Consider the following 19,468-nt stretch of genomic DNA (forward strand, 5'->3'; position numbering starts at 1 on the left):
GGAGGCATGGAAGTTCTCCCTCTGCCAGGAACCAGCTGGAGGGAGCGTCAGCACTCAGCAGCAGCTCCCGAGGGATGCGCTGCCCTCGCACAGTGTACGAGTGCCATCTACAGGGGGTCCAGCCTGGGCCCCCCCAAGCCATCCAGCCCCTCGCCACTGGTAACTGCTGTCCAGTCTGCAAGGCCGTACGAGGGGCACAGCCTCGGTTTATCCAGGGAGCGGGGTCAGCACTGCCCCGAGGGCTCAGCACAGCCATGGACAATGTCACAGAGTCACAAAATGGTTTGGGTTGGAAGGGGCCTGTAAAGCTCATCCTGTTCCAACCCATGGGCAGGGACACCTTTCACAACCCCAGGTTGCTTCAAGCCCCGTCCAGCCTGGCCATGAACACTTCCAGGGATGGGGCAGCCACAGCATCTCTGGGCACCCTGTGCCAGGGCCCCACCACCCTCACAGAGAAGAACTCCTTTTCAATAACCCTTCTAACCCTCCCCTCTGTCAGTGTCATTCCCCTTTGCTTTGTCACTCCAGGCCCTTGTCCATACCCCCCCTCTCCACTCTTTGAACCCCTTTAGGCAAGGGAAGAGGCTTTAAGGTCTCCCCGGAGCATTCTCCCGGCTGAATCCCGCAGCTCTCAGCCTGTCTCCACTGCAGAGGTGCTCATGATCGCCGTGGCCTCCTCCGGACCCGCTGTAGCAGTTTGGGACACGGCTGTTCCTGCCGTGTCCGGGCACAGCCCCGCGGGCGGGGACCGGGGGTCCCTCAACCCCGGACCGCTCCGAGCCCCCTCCGCGGGGTGAACCGCAGCCCCCACAGCGCCCCCGGCGGCCAGGCGGCACTGCGCGGGACGGGCGCGGGGCACGCTGGGAGATGAAGTCCCGCCCGTGGGCTGCGCTCCGGCAGGCGGCAGGTGGCGCCGGCGCCCCGAGGACTACAACTCCCGTCGTGTCCCGTGCTCGCCCGCCCTGACTGCGGCACCGGGGGCTGAGGTGGGCACCGGGCACCGACCGCAGCTCCCCCCGCCCGGACCCCCGTCCGGCCCCGGCACCGATCCCGGGGAGCGGCGCGATGGGCGGGGAGGACGAGATCGTGCGCATCGCCAGGCGCCTGGACAAGATGGTGGCCAAGAAGAACGCGGTGAGTGGCGGCGGCAGGGCCCCCGCAGCCCGGTTGGGGTGGGGGGCCGCCCCCTGCCCCGGGCTCTTGTCTGGCGGACGCGGCCCCCCCTCTCCGCAGGGCCCCTCCTCGCTGCCGTGCTGGTGGACCTCCACCTCTCCCTCGGTGCCCGTTGTGAGGGGCCTCCCCCTCCCCAGTCCCCATTTTGGGGGCCTCTCTTTCAGCGTCTCCCCGGTCATTACATCGTGCTGGAGCAGAGGCTCTTCCCATTAAAGTGGGTTTCCCTCCCCCAGACCCAGACCCTTCTCCCTTCCCCATCCTTTGCGGAGGTGTGCGATCCACCCACGGCCAGTTATTGGGCGGGCAGCCCCATGTGCCCCTTGGGTGCTGTGGGAACCCCCAGTCCCCATACTGAGCCCCCCCGGCGCACATCTCAGCACTCCCGGGCTCGCCCTGTGCTGCCTGCACGGTGTTCTCCTCCTGGAGAGCATCCTCAGCCCTTCTCTCCTGTCCCGTTGGGAGCCCTTTGGAAGGGGAGTGCCCACCAGCCCCGGCCTGGGACTCCAGTTTGCCCTCGGAAAAGACCCCGGTGCTGATGGATTTGCTTCCTGCATCTCCATCCCATACCGGCACTACTGCTCACTCCCGTGGCCTCTGGAGTGTGGAGGGCTGGCCAAGCTGCTGTCGGCACTCGGGGAGTCTCGCAGGGTGTGCTGTGACCCGTGTGACAGCCTGCGGGGACAGTAGCCGGTATTTTCCAGCTTAATGGGATATATCAGTGCTTGTAGGAACACAGTGTCATATGCAAGTGCAGAGGCAGAAAGCTGACAAGGATTTGTGATGGAGGTAGGCTGTTCATCTGTGTTTGGGGTGGGGGAGAGGGATTTTGGGGCTGGGAAGGGCTGTGGGGAGTGGGAGATGATGGGCGATGAGGGGAAGGGATTAGAGGAGTGTGATATTCGTGTGGTGGAATGCTGGGTGCTGTTATCACATGAACTTTTGGATGTTGGACTGGCCCTGCCAGCTGTGGGTAGGGCGAGCACTGTCACTCGTGTCACTGTTGAAACAACCCAGGGAAGCGTGTTTGGGCTAAAGCGCAGCCTGTGATGCCTGTTCTCGTTGGCGGCAGGTTTTCTGCACCAGTGTTGAAATAGGAAAGGAACAACTTTGCAGAATTTGCTTCCAGCTTCATTGGGAAAGAGGCAGCTTCTTACATGAGGGGTATGCAACGTTTCCTCTTGGCTGGCGTTTGAGATGGTGCTGAACAGCAGCATGTTGTGTGTTGGCTAATCTGAGAACTCTTCCTGCAGGACAGTTTCCTGGAGTACCTGTTTGTTGCTCTAGTTTTTTCGTGGATCCTCATTTGCTGCCATTGTGCTAAATGACTCCATTTGGAGTCAGGAATCACCGGGTCACTTTGTGTGTTCAGGGCTGGAGGAACGGAAAGGTGTGAAACTGCCTGAGGGGGAAGTCAGTCGTTCTGGGTACGGTAAATGTGTGTGGTTTATGCTGGTGTGTGTTGCTTGTGTGCACGCTGAAAGCTTTGACTCTGCTTTGATTTTGGCATCTGTTCTGTAGGGCGGATTGCAGCTGGATTGCTTCCTGGGATGAGTCGGAAGCAGCCCTTCTGCTTAGGGAGGACGGGATGGGAGGACAGGGCTGTCAGTGCAGGCGGCTTCGCTTCCCTACAGTGGTGGCTGTGCGGGCCTTGAGCTGCAACTGGGCTTGGAGTGGTCGGTGTTGTAAATGAGCTGCTAAATGTGAACACTGGAAGCCTTGTTTGAGGGAAGGGGGTTGGGAGGAAAGAGCCAGCTGAATGGAGACAGGCCTACGCCAGGCTGGGATCTGCTAGAGGGAGACAAGTAATTTCCAATTCTGTGAGTGACTGCCAGTTTTAGGTATCTACAGATTCCTAGTCAGATTTTCTCTGGTCCTGGGTTCATGGATGGGGTAAGGAAACTTCACAGAACAAGTTTCAAGTGATCAGCTCTTCAGCATCACAGCTTGCTGGCTTTGCTCCTGGTCTCTTGTCCTGAGCAGAGTGGGGTATTAATATGAAAACTAGGAAACAGCTACATGGAGTCACTGACAGTTGTGATTCAGAGTGTGTTTTTCAGGTGTTAAAAATGTTCAGCTTGCCAGGTGAGAATAATAAACTGATGCTGCACTTGTACCATACATGAGCAAAGACCTGTAGCACTCCAGTGGTCTTCTGTTTTGGCCATTCCAATAATTCAGGTGCCTTCAGGTTGCAGGATCTACTGTCTTTCTGGAACAGCAACACCAGCAGTGAGCTTGCTGATATTTCAGGGAATGCTTGTTGGTGTTTTTCCCTCTGAATTCAACTTTCTGTGTCTATCCCCAAGCTGTTGAATTTCTTTACTAAAAGCTGAGGCACTCATTCTCTTTCTCTTTTCTGCCCCAGGAAGGTGCAATGGATTTACTGAAGGAACTGAAAAGCATGCCTATGACTTTGGATTTACTGCAGGTGAGTTGCACAGTTATGGTAAAAAGCTGAAGTCTGCATCTGGATGAGTTCAAAATGTTATCTAAAAAACCTTAATAGATTTCCTCACACTTCTTCCCTCATGCAAAGCGTCAAAATAAACATTAAATCAAATAAAATAGTGCTGAAGTTGGGTTTTGGACTGGCAATTAAACAGCTCTGGGTCACCATGTGTGTAACTGCTCAAATCTTGTTTTTAGGCTGCAAAAAGAGGAAAGACTGGGTTAAAATAGCAAACTCAGAGGGCAGCTGTGGGGAAAGTTCTTTGTAATGGTGATGTTCAGGACACTGGGGAGGAGTGAGCAGAATTACAATTTGGAGGTTGTGATGCATCTTGAAGTTTTTCACGCTAAGCTTGAATGTCACTTTTAAGTGTGTAGGGAGGGGATTTGTGGGTGATTGGATGTGTCTTCTGTTCAGTTGTGGAAGCTGGAGAGTGTCATCTCTCTCTTCCAAAGTTGTAAGGGTCAGAGAATCGTTCTGCAAGCCCTTGGATACTCCCATCCTGGTCATGGCTTGGACTTTGTCGTGGTTATTTGGGATTTCAGTGAGTAACTAATAATGAATCTGTTCTGGAGTGATTCACTGGGGTGTTCCTTTGCAGTCCACCCGCATTGGGATGTCAGTGAATGCACTGAGGAAGCAGAGCACAGATGAAGAAGTGATATCACTTGCCAAATCCCTCATCAAATCTTGGAAGAAACTTCTAGGTAAGGAAATCAGTGTGTTCCTGTCAGATTCAGCTTGTGAAGAAGCTGGCTTCAGTGGGAGGCTGAGTTTTTTGGGAGAGCTTATCTCTTGATCTGAATAAAACATTCTAGCAGATCAGCCTTTACAATTCCACCCTCTGTCTTTCGAGTTTTGTGTCCTGTCATGCATCCCCCTAGATTTAGCTCCTGTTTAGCCAGCTCATCCTTGGAAGAGCACTGAAAGCTTCAGGACTATTAACTTGTACCTCATCACATAATAATTAGTGATGTTATTTGTAGAAACAATATCTGTGCTCTGAACCCTCTGCTCCCACTTGTGCTCTGTGTGGCATTAACACCATGTGTGCTGTCAGCCTCGTGCAACAGCTCGGGAAGTGCTGGAATGCATTTTGGGTGGTGAGTTGGAGAAGGATCTTAATTCACCACCTTGTAGATAAACTCACATGGACTGTTTCCAGCTGGAGAGGCTTTCCTGGTTATGGGCTCCCATTTCTTGCTAGGCTGGATGAGCGTTAAAAGGGCTGTTTTCCTGTCCTGCCTGGATTGTCACCTCCTCATTAGATTGGGTGTGTCATTGGCTAGGCTCAGACAGTTTACCTCTGGGTCAGACTTGTTCTACAGTGTCATGAAAGTCCTGTTCAGGGTTGTGCTGTTGACTTTGAGCAGCACTTGGGAATCAGAAGAAGCTGTACTCCCACAAGGACCAGCCTGTACTGGCCCTTCAGCTGGTGTTGGCTGGAAATTCTGCTTTTAGTGGTGCTTGAGAGAACTTGATCTAATCCCTGCTCAGCAGCCTCTGAAAGAAACTTTTGTGATGAGGCATGTCTTGTGAGAAGCTTATCTCCCAGGCAGGGAAGGTGATTGCTCTCTAGTTTGGTGAGGAAAGCTTTTGTTTGAATCAGCTTCTACTTGGAGGCAAGGAGAAGGTCTGTTGGAAAGCTTGAAAGCCATAAAGGCATTTTCTCCTGATTCTTTTTGGGAGAATAATGACTTGCTTTAGGCCAGCAGTGGGTAGTGTGACAACATTGAGGAATATAGGCAGGGCTGTAGCATAAAAACCAGTTCTGAACTGATTCCTCTTTTGAACATAGATGCTTCTGAGGAAAAAAATGAGGAGAAAAAGAAAAGCCTGTCCTTGCCAACATCTTCCTCCAAGGAGACTGGTAACTCAAGAGACCAAAGGTAATACTTCCCTTTTACCAAAGATGACACTGTTAGAGAATTTAAATTTTCCTAAGGCACCTTACTTTAATTTTTAAGTGTCTGAGTCAGGAATTTTGGGTAGTCAAATTCCTGGTCAGAGACACTGGAAGTGTTTCTTCTTCAAGGTTGATCTGTGTGGTGTTATTAATTAACTGTAATGCAGTTAACACATCTAAGAAATACAGTGGCTTTAGTGAGTTTTTAAATTTTATTCATATTTTATTTCATTTTTTTACTCTTGGTTATGTGTTGTTTTTTTCTAGTAGTAGAACATTCCTCTATTCTTTTTTATGTTGCATTTTTATGCATTTTTGTTCATTTCTAACTTTGAACACCTTAGAATGAAGATTATTTTTGGCCTTTGCAGTATCAAGTGACGGATGGGATTGATTGATTCATTACTAAAGTAAAACTTCCATTTCTTTGTCCTTGACAAATCCCAGCAGAAGTCCCCTTTTCCCTGTGGTTGATGTCCCCCAGCTGGCAGGTCAGCTGCATGCTTGCTCCTTGCCATGCCTTCAATGCTGCATCCTGTTTCCACTGCCTGTGACTGCAGCTGTTGAGTGCAGATAGTGATCAAAGGGGAGGGGGAAAAATGGGATTTAAAGCTTTATTATAGAGACTTCTCTCAGCCTTAGATCCCAAGAGGGTGTGTGCTTCCTAGATTTGGCTCTTAAGTAATGTAGCCAATTTCCCAAGTTTGACAGAAGATTTAGAGTATTCAGGCTGTAGTCCTGCTGGCTTGCAGGATTTTCTGTGTTTGTAGCCTTTGTTGGTCACTTTCTTGTCACTTCTTTATTTTTGCTCAGCTCTCTCAAGGCTTGGCACTTCAGGGTGAGCCTTTGCAGCTCGACACAGAGCTGCTGATGGAGAGAAGGCTGCTGATGCTGAGCTCCATGACTTTAAATGATCAGTATCTTTGGTTATCTCGCTTCCATAAAATGGGAAAAAGAATTGGCTAAATATTGCAATGAAAGGACTTGGGAGACTTCACAGCCAGGATGGAGTTCAGTGATGCAGTGCAGAATGGGAGCCAGGGCTGTCCAGATCTAAGTATATCTGTGTGGGATTTCACTCAGAAGACGATCTTGGCTCTAGGCACAGAGGCAAAACCCCTCCTTGCTGCCTTCTTGCTTTGTCACTTATGGGGTATGTGGAGTGGAGCTGTCTGGCTTGTGCTGCTGATGTTCCCTTGTGCCTCAGTGTGCTGCAGATACTGCAGTTTTGTGGGGTTTTTTAATCCTTGATGCTTTTTACGTGTATTCAGCCTCCATCTTCTGACTAGCAAAGCATCCCCTTGGCTGTGAAGGATGAACAGAAGCCAATGGATTAGTGTAGCCTAGACCAGGAGCCGGGGCCAGCTCCTGGTGTCAGTCTGTTGAGCCAGGCTCTCTTCCAGAGACAGGAATGCTTTTTATCCAGTCCTGCAAAATGAACTACTAATCTGCCTTTAAAAAAATAATAATTTATTAGAAGAGAAGAGTCTCTGTTCTCTGAAGCAGAGGCTGCAGTGGAGTTAGACTGGTTGCTCAGTGTGTGATACCTGGTTCAGATGAGGCTGCTGTCAAGACACCAAAGAGATCAGTTTGTATTCAGGTATTTCAGCCTCTTAGCCTGATAGATTTTGGCTACGCCTTCCATTTTGGTCAGGGAGAAATATTTGACTAAGTCTTGGCCTGAAACTCGTCTTACTTTATGGAGCACAGATGTAGCAATCCCTGTCTAGTGACTGGAGCTATCAGTGCAAGACCTGAAGGCTCTGAGCCAGCCAGCGTGGAGCTGGCACCTGTGAATTTAGATGCTGCGTTACTCTAATCCAAAGCATATTCTGTTGTTCTGTAGAATTTCAGACCCATAGTGTAGTACATTTTCATGGGCTGTGTCTAATGTTTCTGTCTCTGGCAGCATGAGGTTTTTCTTTTCCAGGATTCTCTAAACTGCCTTTATTAGGAGGTTTTGGATCTGTGACCTGAATTTAGCTCTTCTGTGGGATTTTCTTCCAGTGCAGCCCTGAGTTCTGCTTGCAGTCCCTGACTGCTGCTTTGCTACCATTTTGTTCCAGCATAGCCTTGTTTTATGTATAAACTTTTGCTGCCTGGATAGATTTACAAGCTCTTTCTCCTGTTCAACAGGAACAGTGTGAACCACAAGGATTTCCTGAAATAAGTCTTCTAGGTGTGTTTGAGCTCTATTTCCCAACTATTCTATTTATAAACTAACCTCTAAACCTTAATAAATAATTTTCTGTCTTTGGAATGGCTGAGAAGTCTGTTTCATCTAATTCTTGAGGGATCAGCTCTCATCTCAGGGCGTGGATGATGTCTGTGTGTGCAGGCACATGTATCTTTCCTCATCAGCTAACAGAAATGGGACTACCATGCATCTTGTTGAGCTTTTTTCCACCCCCAAGGAATAAACATCTAAATATTTGAGTCGATAGCATTTGCAGATAGAACCATCCTGAAAATCAAGTATTACCTCTGCAAATACAGGTTTGAAGACCTGTGTTTAAGGAGTCATTGTAGTGAAGGTCAGGGTTCTGAATTCACACTGAGGTCACTGAGTTCACACTCACGGTTTTGCTCTGGGAGACCTTTGTTTGTTGCTTGCAAAATGACACAAAATTTAACTCTGGAAGAGTTCTCAGGGAAACTTCTCCTGCAGCCCCTTCCAAGCACAGCACAACCTCTGCCCAAGCTATCCCTGACAGGCTTTTTTCAAGCTCTTGACAGCCCTAGAAGACCTCAGGGCAAGGTATTTCCACAGCTGCCCTTGGCAGTATTTCCAATTCGTAACTCACCTTTACAGTTTAAAACTTACTCTCAATCAAAACCTGTCTTACTAAACCCATTTCTACATCCTTCTGTGGATTTTTTTTTCCTACCATCTGCCTTTGTAAGGAGTTTCAGGACTTGTCTCCTTTAAGTTTCCCTTGCCACAAGCCACCCATATTCCTTCAGTCCTTCCTTTCACTGTAAGTATGTTCTCTCGGCCTTTTGCCTTTGTCCTTTGGGAAGTCTAATTTTTCCAAACTATTTTATGCAACATGAGAAGCTATGATGTTTTAGATGGGTTATTCCTGAATTATGGGTTATTCCTTAGTGTATGCTCTGGTATATACACCCCCATGAGTGCTGCCTGTGATTTGTATGTAGCTTCTTAAGCACAAAAGTACCTGATGGCAGTTTCTACGTTCCAGATGGGAGAAAATCATCATCTAATGGATTATTTACAGGCTAAATTGTTTCTTCTTTTTGTAACATGTGCAGTGTAAATCCTATTGAAGTTTTTGAGCTGCTTGGACACAAATCTGTTCCTTGATAGGCTCCTGCAGTGCTGACCAGTAAAACCAGCTGGTAAAAAGGGGTTTTACTCAGCTACTGGTGAAAGAGAAACACAGTGGGCTCACAGTACAATCTCCCTCACAGGGTGCATCATCTCCTTCATCTGAGCAAGAAATCAAAGTTCTGCTTTGGTTTGACCTGAACAATTTGCTGAAGTTTCACTGGTGGATGCTTCTGAAAAGGGCTTGGTGAGGTTCTGAACCGTGGAAATCCAGTAGCCCCAATGGTGATCTGTGGGATTTGAGCCAGACTGGATATGACCTTAGTCACAGGAGCTCCCAGGATAAGTCCCTAAAGTTGTCTGGCTCAGTTCGTGCAGCAGCAGATTCAGAAGATTTCCAGCTTAGTGCTGTTTTTTTTGTGGGCTGACTAATCCCTTCCAGGACAGCGTAGTGGAAGTGCTTGTTCATAACAAATTTATTTTTGATGGCAAAGAACTGGCAGTAGTGACCCAGCTTAACAAAAATTGTCAAGCCACTTGGATCTTCAAGGAGATATTGCCAGCATGGCATGGGTGAAATACGGAGATTTCTCTTTTTTTCTCTTTCTGTCTCTTTGTGCAATAATGGTACCAGGCATTGGCCGTAAATACAGGGAATTTTACAGCCCAATCACCAAAGCCAGAGCAATCTCTTCTGAAAAAATATTGCTGTTCTGCTGCCTAGATTTAGGGGGGAGAACAAAGCTCTAGAAAATCATCTGTGAATCATACTAGCCCAGATCTTTTAGCAGCAGTATTTGCAGGGCTGACTAACTCCGTGTGCAGATGTTAGGCTTTCTGGGTGCACAGCCAGCTGAACTGCTCAGTGAGGTTCCTTCTCTGCATGCAGACCCCGCAGCAGTGACTCAGCCTGCCCACATCATGTGCTGGTTGTGCAGGCAGGTCTCCATCCAGCTCCCCTGGCAGGTGACTTGACTGAGTCAGCCGCAGCAGGCAGGTGTTTGCATTCCCATGCCTGTGATTGCTTGCAGGTGGAAATGGAGTTATTTTTGGGAGCAAAGCAGTATTTCTTAGTCCTTTGCTAGCCTGGCACCTCTGTGAGCTGTGTGCGAGCTGTGTAGAGGTGCTTTTCTGTGAGATGAGTAATCAGAGTCTTGCTCAGATTACAGGAAAAAAGGAAGAACCTTTTATGTGCTACGCTTTGTTGGTGGTGTTTTTTAAATATCAAAGCTGAGGGAGCCATTTTCTGTCTTTTTCTTTCTTTTCCTTAGCACAGCAGCTCCTTCTTCTGGAGCTTTCTGCTTGCTTTCTGCTGAGAGCAGTTATGGGCTTGGTGTCCTGCAAAGTTAAAGAGGAAAGAAGCACCATGAATCTGCATTGCCAAAGTGAGAGTGCTGATGGTCTCAGATGTCCTGAGTGTATTTGGGTTACTGGTGGTGTCCAACAGTAATGTTTTCACTTGATGCCCAGTGGTGCAGCAGCTGATACGTGTTGAATAACACAGGATGGTTGGCAGGGTTGTTCATGAATTAAACCTCTGCTGGCAGCCTGCAGTGTCCACAGGAGAGCTCGTGTCTGGGCTGAGGGCGTTGGCCGCTGTGTTGTGCTCTGTGCTGATTTGGGACAATGACTTTGCACTGTGTTCTGACTGGTTCTGTATTACGATTAACAGGATGCTTGGCCACATACCTGCTGCTCCCTTCTCTGCTCTCAGTGGCCCAAACTGAGACATTCTGACAGGTGAAGTTTTTCTTTTAGCTCCAACAAAAGGCAGGAGCCTCCAAAGACTCCGACCACCCCCAAAATCACCACCTTCCCTCCGGCCCCCATCACCTGCGACGCTGTGCGCAACAAATGCAGGGAGATGCTGACAGCAGCTCTGCAGGCTGATGGTAAGTGCTGGGGGAAGCCCTGCATTGCCTCAAGTGCTTCACAGCTCCTGGAGCATTCTGACAGAGACTGTCAATGCAAGCTCAGCTTAGGCACGGTGTTCAGGAGCAGCCTTGTCAAATGATTATTGCCAGCAGCTCAGTCTAGCCACTGGTCACCCCTTTGATGAACTGGCTGCTGTTGCAGCATTTTCAGACACTTACACAGGGACCTGGCTTGAGCTGGAGGTATGATGATGTGTCAGGCAATGGCTGATAAGAACATGGGATAACTTGGGGTCTTCTGCTCTGCAACACAGGGTGGTCTGTGCAGAAGTTTAATCTTTCAGGTGTGCAGGGATTTGCTTCACTTTCTAGGGCTTTTCTGATTGTTGTCTTCCCTGTCACTCTTGGGGCACAAAGTGAAGCTGTAACTTGGTGCATGGACTTTGTAGGAATGGTGCTTATTCCAGTCAGCATCTGCTGTCAGACTCTGCTGCCTTTGTAGACAGGAGCTCCTTAAATATCGTGGTCCTCTGGATCTGGGGTGGAACAGGTCTCTCTTACATTCAGACTGTGCCATCTCAAGTGAGAGGCAACTGCAGGTGTTCAGCATCTCTGGAAGTTTGAGCATCTGGTTGTGTCCACATTGCAGATCCCTTTAAAAAATTGGGGTCTAAGCACTGCAGTCTCTTATTAATTTGGAGCCAAGGAATGTAGATGACAGATGGAGAAGTTCATGAGGTCTTTATTTCTAGCCTTCCTGTGCATGTGTTTATGTGCTGCATTAAATGCTCTGCACAGCTCTTACAAAAACCCTTTCCGTATGAAATCTTGGAAAGAGTTCCCTTGAGCCTTTCCCTAAGCTCAGCTGTGCCCTACCTTCCCTGCTTTATGGTGTTGGTTACCATACTGGCTGTCCAAATCTGTGGCAGCTATGCACTCTATATGATGCTGTTTAACTGGTGTGTAGGAGAAGAGGGGAGGAGCAGACAGTCCTGAGGTGAGATGAGAAAGGAAGGCTTGATCCTCATGCTGCACACCTCCAGACAGTCCCAGATGGCTGGTCTGAGTTACTTCTCATTGAGGTGAATGTCTGATGAAACTCAATTCCTGCCTATATATGTTGGATTTCAATTATATTAAGAATATATTGGAAAACTAAGTTCTTGGGCCAAGGCTGTTGTTAGCTTTGTCTCATGGAGTCCGTATCTCAGAGAGGCACAGGGCACAGACTGCCTGGATTAATCTGTTTTCATCACTGCCCTTTTCCAAAGGGTCAGAGAATAGCAAGAGCAAAGGCCAAGATGCCATTTGATGGGAAGAGCATGTGAATCAGAACAGCAAACTGTCCAGGTTTGTAGCTCAGAAATACTGAGCCTGGGGAGCCCTGGCCTGGTTGGAAGCCACTGAGCTCCTGTTTCTGCTGTCTTACAGACGACTACATCGCCATCGGCGCTGACTGCGAGCACATAGCGGCCCAGATTGAAGAGTATATCCTTGCTGTACAGTGCTTCCTCGAGGGCCTGCATGCCTCCAGCAGTGAAATCCATGTGCTCAAAGGAAAAATGGGACTGTCTGTGCATAAATGTTCTGCTGCAGCTTGTCAGGGTTCTGGATCTGGTTCCAGCTCTGATTGGCTGAGTCCTGGGTTACTAAGGAGCTACCAGTGTGGAGTTGGGAGCTGTAATCCCTAGCTTTTCCCTCCCATCAGAGTGCTGTTTCCTGTTTTTGATTCTGCACTTCCTGTGGTCCCTGTTGGAGGAGAGTGTGTGGATCTAGACAAAAGCAATGGAAGGGATGGAGCAATGAGGATCAAGTTCCATGTTGATGTGAGATAAACCAGGAGTTTGCTTGGTTTGGGAACTGTGGGGTTGGAGGTGCAGCTGGGTTTTCCCAGTGGAGGGGTTAGTGGCTGCCTTGCTGAGAGAAAGGGCAGACTGTAGAACCTGAGCATAGCTGAATATTTCCAGCACAGTGAAAAAGCCCAAGCTGGAAACCCCTGGACTTTGGGATTGTATAAACCTGCTTTTAAATCCAGCACTGACCTCTCAGAGCAGATGCTGCTGTTGGGTCCCAGCATCTCCATCCTGGCAGTGGATGACACTCCCTGCTCTTCATGGGTGGCTGGGAAGTGCTTGATGCCTCTGGGTTGGTTGCAGGCTCCTTGACTGCCCTTACGCATCTACCAGGATGTCAAGAACACTGACATGAAATACAAAAACCGCGTGAGGAGCCGCATCTCCAACCTGAAGGACTCCAAAAATCCTGAGCTGAAAAAGAACGTGCTGTGTGGGGCCATCACCCCTGAGCAGATCGCGGTGATGACCTCGGAGGTGAGGGAGCCTGAGGAGCAGGGTTTGCTTCTCAGAGGGGATGTGTCCTGAGGCTTAGCTGCAGGCAAAGGGCTGGGCTGCTGCCAGGGTTGCAGATTTCTCAGTAGCTGCTGCTAGAGTGCATGGAGTATGCTAGTGATGGCATTTGCAGTGTGGAGAGTGGTTTGTTGGGCCTTCACGTCATCTTGAGGCCTGGGTATAAAGCAGAAACCAGAATTGGAACAGGCTTTCTGTCTTAATACCCATCTGTCTGGCTGCCCTGTCCTGTTGGCTGTTTCCACTGTAGTGGGTGTGGTAGTAAAACGGGGCAGATGTGATTTTATTGCCTTTTTTTTTTTTTTTTGAAAGGAAATGGCCAGTAATGAGCTGAAAGAGATCAGGAAAGCCATGACAAAAGAAGCAATCCGGGAGCATCAGATGGCCAAGACAGGAGGGACACAGACTGACCTCTTCACCTGTGGAAAATGCAAGAAGAAGAACTGCACCTACACCCAGGTTGGTTTTCCTGCTCCTGTCTTGGCCTCTGCACAGGACACGATCCGTCACGGTCGTGAGCTCGGACTGCTCCGTGACAGGCCCTACAGCACAGCACAAATTTTGCTACTGGTGGACAGAAAACACTCGAGGCTGTCTAAAATGTACTTTTGCATGTTTCCGTGAGCTTGTGTAACTCTTTGGCTCAGTTGTACAAGAGCAGGAGTTGTGCAGCACTAAGGAAGCTTTCAAAAGTGCAGCAGTGCTCTACAATGAAAGCAGGTGCTGGGAATGCTGGGATTCAGACAAGAAAGGAGTGGGTAGTATAGAGGAGAGGCTGCAGAAACTGAGTCAGATATGTTGATGGTACTAAAAGTACAAATTAAGAATATAGATAACCTGCAGCTGGATAAGTCCCAACTTATTTAAATTCAAATAGCATGAAATGGGTGAAACAAAAGGAATAAATAAAGCTGTGATGTGAGCAGACAGAGGATTTTTTTCCCCCATGGCCAGCTGCTGGAAGCCTTGTGCATTACCAGTGCTTTTTAGCTCACATGTTCGTGCCAGGCATCTGGAGATAAATGTGCCTTTGCTGTGAGTCACTGGTTTAGAATGTGCAGATACCCAAAAATGCACCAGCAGCCACCAGATTGCTGCTGAGTGACTGCGCACAAACTGCGTGTGCAAGTGCCGGGTGAGACTGCTGCATCTGCTTGGACTTGACATACAAACACATGGAAAGAGGAGGAGATCCAGGAATCTGACCAGGGAGTTTCCTTTGGCTCAGCAGCAGCCTTGCATCCCACAGTGCTCCCTGTAAGCATTCCTGGGCTGTCCCAGCACATGGGACTGTCTCCACCTATAGTGGACTGGAGTTTGACTGCCTGGAATTTGAGCAGGAGACAACAGTGTCTTCTAAATAGAAATATCAGGAGGTTTTCTGTATTTTGATTTGTTTTCTAGTGAAATCACTAGTGGGTGATGAGATGTTGTAAGTTCATCCCAAGTAGATGAACTGGCATTTATGAGCATGCTGGAAGCAGGCAGTAAAGGGGGAGAATTACAGACTTTAGCTATCCACCATTCTTGCAAAAATGGTTAATTTGCATCATGCAAATACTGTGACTCTTGCACATTGGGTAATTACACATGTAGATCATCATAATCACCCCTCGGCACAGTTCTGCCTGACTAGTGTAGGGAGTACCAGTGTTTTCAGTCTAGATCTGCCTTGTGGTATTCAAATGCCACGAAAATCTGGTTTTTAGTAAAGTATGTGTTTCTGGCAAGAGCCAGTCAGAGGCAGCAATCACATCTGGGTTAAATATCAGAGTTCCTTAATGGCTCAAACACAAACCAGACTGGAACTGTGCAGAACCTGGTAACCCAGAGTGTGTTCCTGTGAGGCCAGGATGTAGGACTGGTCTGTAAATGGGAATGGCTTGAGTGCTTTTTTTATGCATTGCTGTGGAGCATGGGCTTGGGACTGAGGGGTTTGTCATGGCACTGCTGGCCACATCCCTTCCTGGGGATAGTTTGGGGAGGGATTGGGTATGTCCACTGCCAGAGTCACCTGCAAGGAATGGGCAGCAGATTGGGTGAGGAGGGAAATATACTGCCCCAAAACTTGTCACTCAGGTAATGTCAGGCTGGAGAGGGTCATGATGTGTGTACAGATGTGTATCTGTGTGTAGCACAACCACCAGACTTACTTTACTGGAAAGCTCCTTTTGCTGTCCCAAGCCTCAGTCTCGTTGATTTTGTGAGCCCAGCATGAATCCCTGGAGGCCAGAGGGACAGGGCCATGTGTGGTGCTCAGCTCTCACCTCCCTTCTGTCCCTCCAGGTGCAGACCCGCAGCTCCGATGAGCCCATGACCACCTTTGTCGTGTGCAACGAGTGTGGGAATCGCTGGAAGGTAGCGCACCAGGGCTATTGCTGGCACTGAGGGGTGTTGGGGTGGCTGCACCCACCATGCTTCAGGCACTTGGCTGCTGCTCAGACGTGCTTGCCAAACCCTCACTGGCTCTAGAGAGTGATCTTTCCTCTCAGCACAGAGGCAAGAGCTCCTGGGTTCATCCCATCTCTGCAGATCAGCTGGGGTCAAGTCTCACTTCCACATACCCTGCTCTGTCCTCATATCCTTCTTCCATAACCTGCTTCACAGTGCTTTCCATGCTGCCTCTGCTCTCTGAGGGATAGTGGTGATGATCAGGATTTCAAAACCGGTCTTTCATGCTGTGCACAGAGCTCAGGGTTGAGCAGAAGTCTCTGGTCAGTGGTGAGCAGAAATGGTGCCAAAGCCGAGAGATTCACATGGGAGCTCCCTTTGGCCCCTGCTTCTGAGAAACCCCAAGCCCTTGCCAGCTTTTGAAACAAGCCCACACCTGGATCCTTATCTTCTTCTGCAGTGAAGTTTCTAATTGGGGTTTAAACTCCTTTCTCTTGCAGTTCTGCTGACATGTGCCATGGCCCAAGAGCGGCAGCCAAATGCAGACCCGAGCGCAGCCTCCACACGCCGGCTCCCACGGCAATTGTGTTTTGTGTCCCAGTGAGTTTGCATTGTCACACTCTGAGAGCAGCAGCGGGGAGGCCTGGGCCTCGCAGAGAGCCACAGCCCTGGGCTGACAGGTTGGCAGGAGAGCTCACTAAACACACCCAGTCATTACTTTCTCATCTAAGCGAGTACGGTCACTTTCTCTTCAAAACTAATATTAAACATTTTTGTCAGTTTCTGACTTTTATTTCAACTGTGCGTGCATCCCTTTGTTTTTCCAGCATGGCAACTTGACAGGCGGTCCGTGTCCCAGGTGGATGAGGACTGAATAATGCCTGGAGCAGCAGAAAGTGAGATATGTCTTGTAGGCACACCCTCGGTGCGTGAAGGCTTGTTCCTGTCACCTCATGGAATCTCAACCTCTGGGCCAAGCCCTGGGGCAGCTGGGTGGGCAGTACTGTTGACAGGACACAACTTTTGGGGTACAGATCAGATGTTGCTTTCCATCTTGGCAGCATTCACTGGATTTTGCACTGATTCCTTGGCATTTTGAGCTTTTAAATGCCAACAGCATTGGCTGCTGCAAAGATAAGAATGTGCTGCCCAGGTTGTAAGAGATTGAAAGCAGGGTGACATCAGCCACAGAAATTGCACCCCAAACTGTTCAAAGGGAGTCCCAGGCACTTTCCTGTTTGTGCTCTGCTTGTAGCTTGACAGCTGAAAAACAGCCTGGAGTTTCAGAGGGGCTTGCTGGAGAGGTTCAGGAGGAGGGAAAATGCTGCAAATACAGGACATTTTCCAGAGGCTTGGATCTGGAGAAGGTAAGGGCTAGAGGGATGGGTGGGGGCTGTTAGCACTTAGCTGTAGAAGTGGAGGGGGTTTGAAGTGAGCTCAGAGCTGGTGCTTGGAAGGGGTCAGGTAAGGAAAGGATCCTGTAGCAAAGCCAGCCCCAGGTGCCACATCTGCAGATGTGACCCTGTGAAGGAGATCTGCAGAATCAGGCTCCTTCTGGGAGCTAATTAAAACCTGGTGGGGAAATTCCATCTGAGCTCACAACAGCTTTCAGTTAGACTTAAAATCCCTGTTCTTTCCTGTTCATAGCCTTTAACTGGGGTGATGCAGCATTTGGGGGAGCCCAGCCAGGCCTCTGGGTCTGAGGCTGCCCAGGAGCAGTGCTGTGCCCTGCAGCTCTTGTGCTGACGAGCAGGGCAGGAGCATTTGCAGTCACATCTCTCATGGCATCGCTTCCCTCTTCCAGAGTGAAAAACAAGTATTTCCACTGGCTTCCCAGCATGCCAGACAGCAGGCATTGAGCAGAGACCTCGGAGATGTTTGGAGAGGAGTTAGCAGCCACATGAAAGCAGCGGAAAACGTGCTCCCAGCCCCTTTGAGGGCTTTGCAGCTCCGGAGGCAGGGATCCCACCAGCATCCTTTGCTCAGGGCTTTCACTTCACAGGGTGCAGCCAAGTCTCCCAAGAAGGAAAATATTCAAAGACGCTGACAACTCCTTTAAGCCTCACGAGTCTTGTGGTGAATGGGATTATTCAAACCAGGCTTAGTAGGGAGCAGTGTCCTCGCAGTGATGCCGAAAAAGCTTCAGGATCTGAAACCCACACTGACCATGGCACTGGCTCGTGCACTGGGAAAGGGAGCCAGCTCTTTACCAGTGCCTCTTGCCTTTCTTCTTGTGTTCCTGTGAGGAGCAGAGCTGAGCTTGTGTACAGCCTTCTGACAATCCTGAATTAGGTACTGAGAGTCCCGAGCAGGAGTTTGGGAAAAGAACCATATCATTTTACAGTGCTATTTTCTGGGGTAAAACCAAGGAGAGCTAGGGAGGGGAAGCACCCTGGGTAAAGAGGTGTTTCAGAAGTAAAGATTTGCTTTGTAAGGTGTTTAAAAAGGACTGGGAGCAAGAGAAAAGCTAGATTATCTGGTGGCAGTGGGGTCTTCCCTGTGCTGAGGCCTCTGTGGTGTGTGGAAGGGCTCTGACCCCCTGTCATGCTCTTGAACAGCTTCAGGGGTGTTCAACCTCCAACCCTCAGGCTGGGGCCACATTTGAGAGTATTTCCCTTACAGAATAAACCCAGAACTAAAACTTCCCCTGTGCAGGGTGGGGATGCTGTAAGGGTGTAAGACTGGGGAGAAAACCTGCCAATAATAACAATACTGACATTCCTAATAAACCATTGCTGGTCTCTCTCAAAAATACATTTTCTTGAACTGTATTTCCAGCTTGGCAAAGAAAACTAAATTTTCTGACAGGAATTTCCACACAGTCATGCCATGAGGAAGGAAGGAAACAAAAACAAAAAAAAAAGCTGAAAGAATTAGTTTGTTTAAAAAATATGTTCAATAAAAAGCACTTTTTTTCTTTGGAAGGGCTGAAGAGAGGAGGGGAAGGGGTGGATAAATAAGAAACTGCTGTGGTAGGCCAGGAAAAGCAAAGACTGGCAGCAAAACCCGTGTTGGCTTTGTTACAGTGTGAAGGGCAGGGACAGACATGTTTTAATCCTGGATACTGGGCCTTCAGTAAATCATTCCTTGTGCTGTGCAAAACCGCATGGGAATTCTGTATCCTCCCTGTGATACTTCCCATCCTGTGTGGAGCCCGGGTCCAGCTCAGTGAAGGACCAGGGCAGAGCCCTGTGCTTCTCCCCACTGGCAGGGCAGGTCTGGGCCAGCTGGGAGCGCTCTCGTTCAGGGGTCCTGGTGCCTGTGGGTTCTGCAGGAGGGCAAACAACACCTACGTAGGTGTCTTCCCCCTCTCCGAGGTCCATGAACCAAGGATGCAGGATGCTCTGGGTTTGGAGTGACTGTGTGTGGTGTCCTGGAACAGTGCTGATGTGTCATGGGGACTGACTGGAGGCACACCCCTGCACACCCCCCAAGCACATCCCCAAGGTCCCTTCTGGCCGCTCAGAGCTCTGCCCTCTGCTCCATCTGGATCCATTGGGAATACAAACAGGCTCTAGCACCACCCCCCTGCCCTTTGGGCCACCTCAAATAGCTGGAGCGAGGTAAACCTGACAAGTTTTTATATGTACAGAGATGCTCATCAATCCCCCCTCCCGCACCTCAAGTCCCCCAGTAAAAGCCAACCAAAAGAGCATTTAAAATTAAAAAAAAAAAAAAACCAAACCCAAACCAACAACAATTGACCTCCCCCCCACCTCAAAAAACCCCCAACCCAGTCCCCAACTGGGTCTCAGGTGGCAAACGGGGATGTGCCATGTCCCCAGGTGTGGTGGAGATGCGATAAAGTGACCTCTTCAAAACAGGGTGTGGGGGGAACCAGGCCCCAGGCACTGTCCTGTGCTCCTCCAGCTCGCTCCGGCCAGCGCTGGGGACAGGACAGGGAATCAGTAGTACGAGCTGGCCCAGGCTGTGCCCTGGGGACAGTCCTGGAGTGTGGCCCAGACACCGGGGTGACAGTTCATAGGTAAAAAGCTAAAAACTTGGTAGGGGCTGGCA

General features: G+C 49.4%; 1 protein-coding gene across 4 annotated transcripts; it reads left to right on the top strand.

Annotated features, from left to right (window-relative positions):
* The first annotated feature begins 938 nt into the window (after positions 1–938).
* On the top strand, positions 939–16,250 carry TCEA2 (transcription elongation factor A2). Of its 4 annotated transcripts, XM_048321713.1 has the most exons (11): positions 2,246–2,337; positions 2,427–2,600; positions 3,542–3,604; positions 4,227–4,332; positions 5,424–5,514; positions 10,579–10,712; positions 12,126–12,182; positions 12,870–13,024; positions 13,373–13,519; positions 15,347–15,418; positions 15,952–16,250. In XM_048321713.1, exons 3-11 carry the CDS (start codon positions 3,551–3,553, stop codon positions 15,958–15,960), a joined length of 825 nt encoding a protein of 274 aa, XP_048177670.1. In that variant the 5' UTR covers positions 2,246–2,337; positions 2,427–2,600; positions 3,542–3,550; the 3' UTR covers positions 15,961–16,250. The 4 variants fall into 4 exon arrangements, with proteins under 4 accessions (XP_048177667.1, XP_048177668.1, XP_048177669.1 ...); XM_048321711.1 differs by lacking the exons at positions 2,246–2,337; positions 2,427–2,600 and adding an exon at positions 941–1,137; XM_048321712.1 differs by lacking the exons at positions 2,246–2,337; positions 2,427–2,600 and adding an exon at positions 1,766–1,962.
* The last annotated feature ends 3,218 nt before the right edge of the window (positions 16,251–19,468 follow it).

This window comes from Corvus hawaiiensis, chromosome 17, assembly GCF_020740725.1.
Source record: "Corvus hawaiiensis isolate bCorHaw1 chromosome 17, bCorHaw1.pri.cur, whole genome shotgun sequence".
Lineage (NCBI taxonomy): Eukaryota > Metazoa > Chordata > Aves > Passeriformes > Corvidae > Corvus > Corvus hawaiiensis.

What these genes read in the sequence shown, in the direction of transcription:
- TCEA2 (XM_048321710.1), top strand. Translation starts at nt 1,069, where the DNA reads ATGGGCGGGGAGGACGAGATCGTGCGCATCGCCAGGCGCCTGGACAAG. An exon ending in GGTAACTCAAGAGACCAAAG is followed by an intron (nt 5,515 to 10,578) that starts GTAATACTTCCC and finishes TTTTTCTTTTAG; the next exon opens with CTCCAACAAAAGGCAGGAGC. An exon ending in TCGCGGTGATGACCTCGGAG is followed by an intron (nt 13,025 to 13,372) that starts GTGAGGGAGCCT and finishes TTTTTTTGAAAG; the next exon opens with GAAATGGCCAGTAATGAGCT.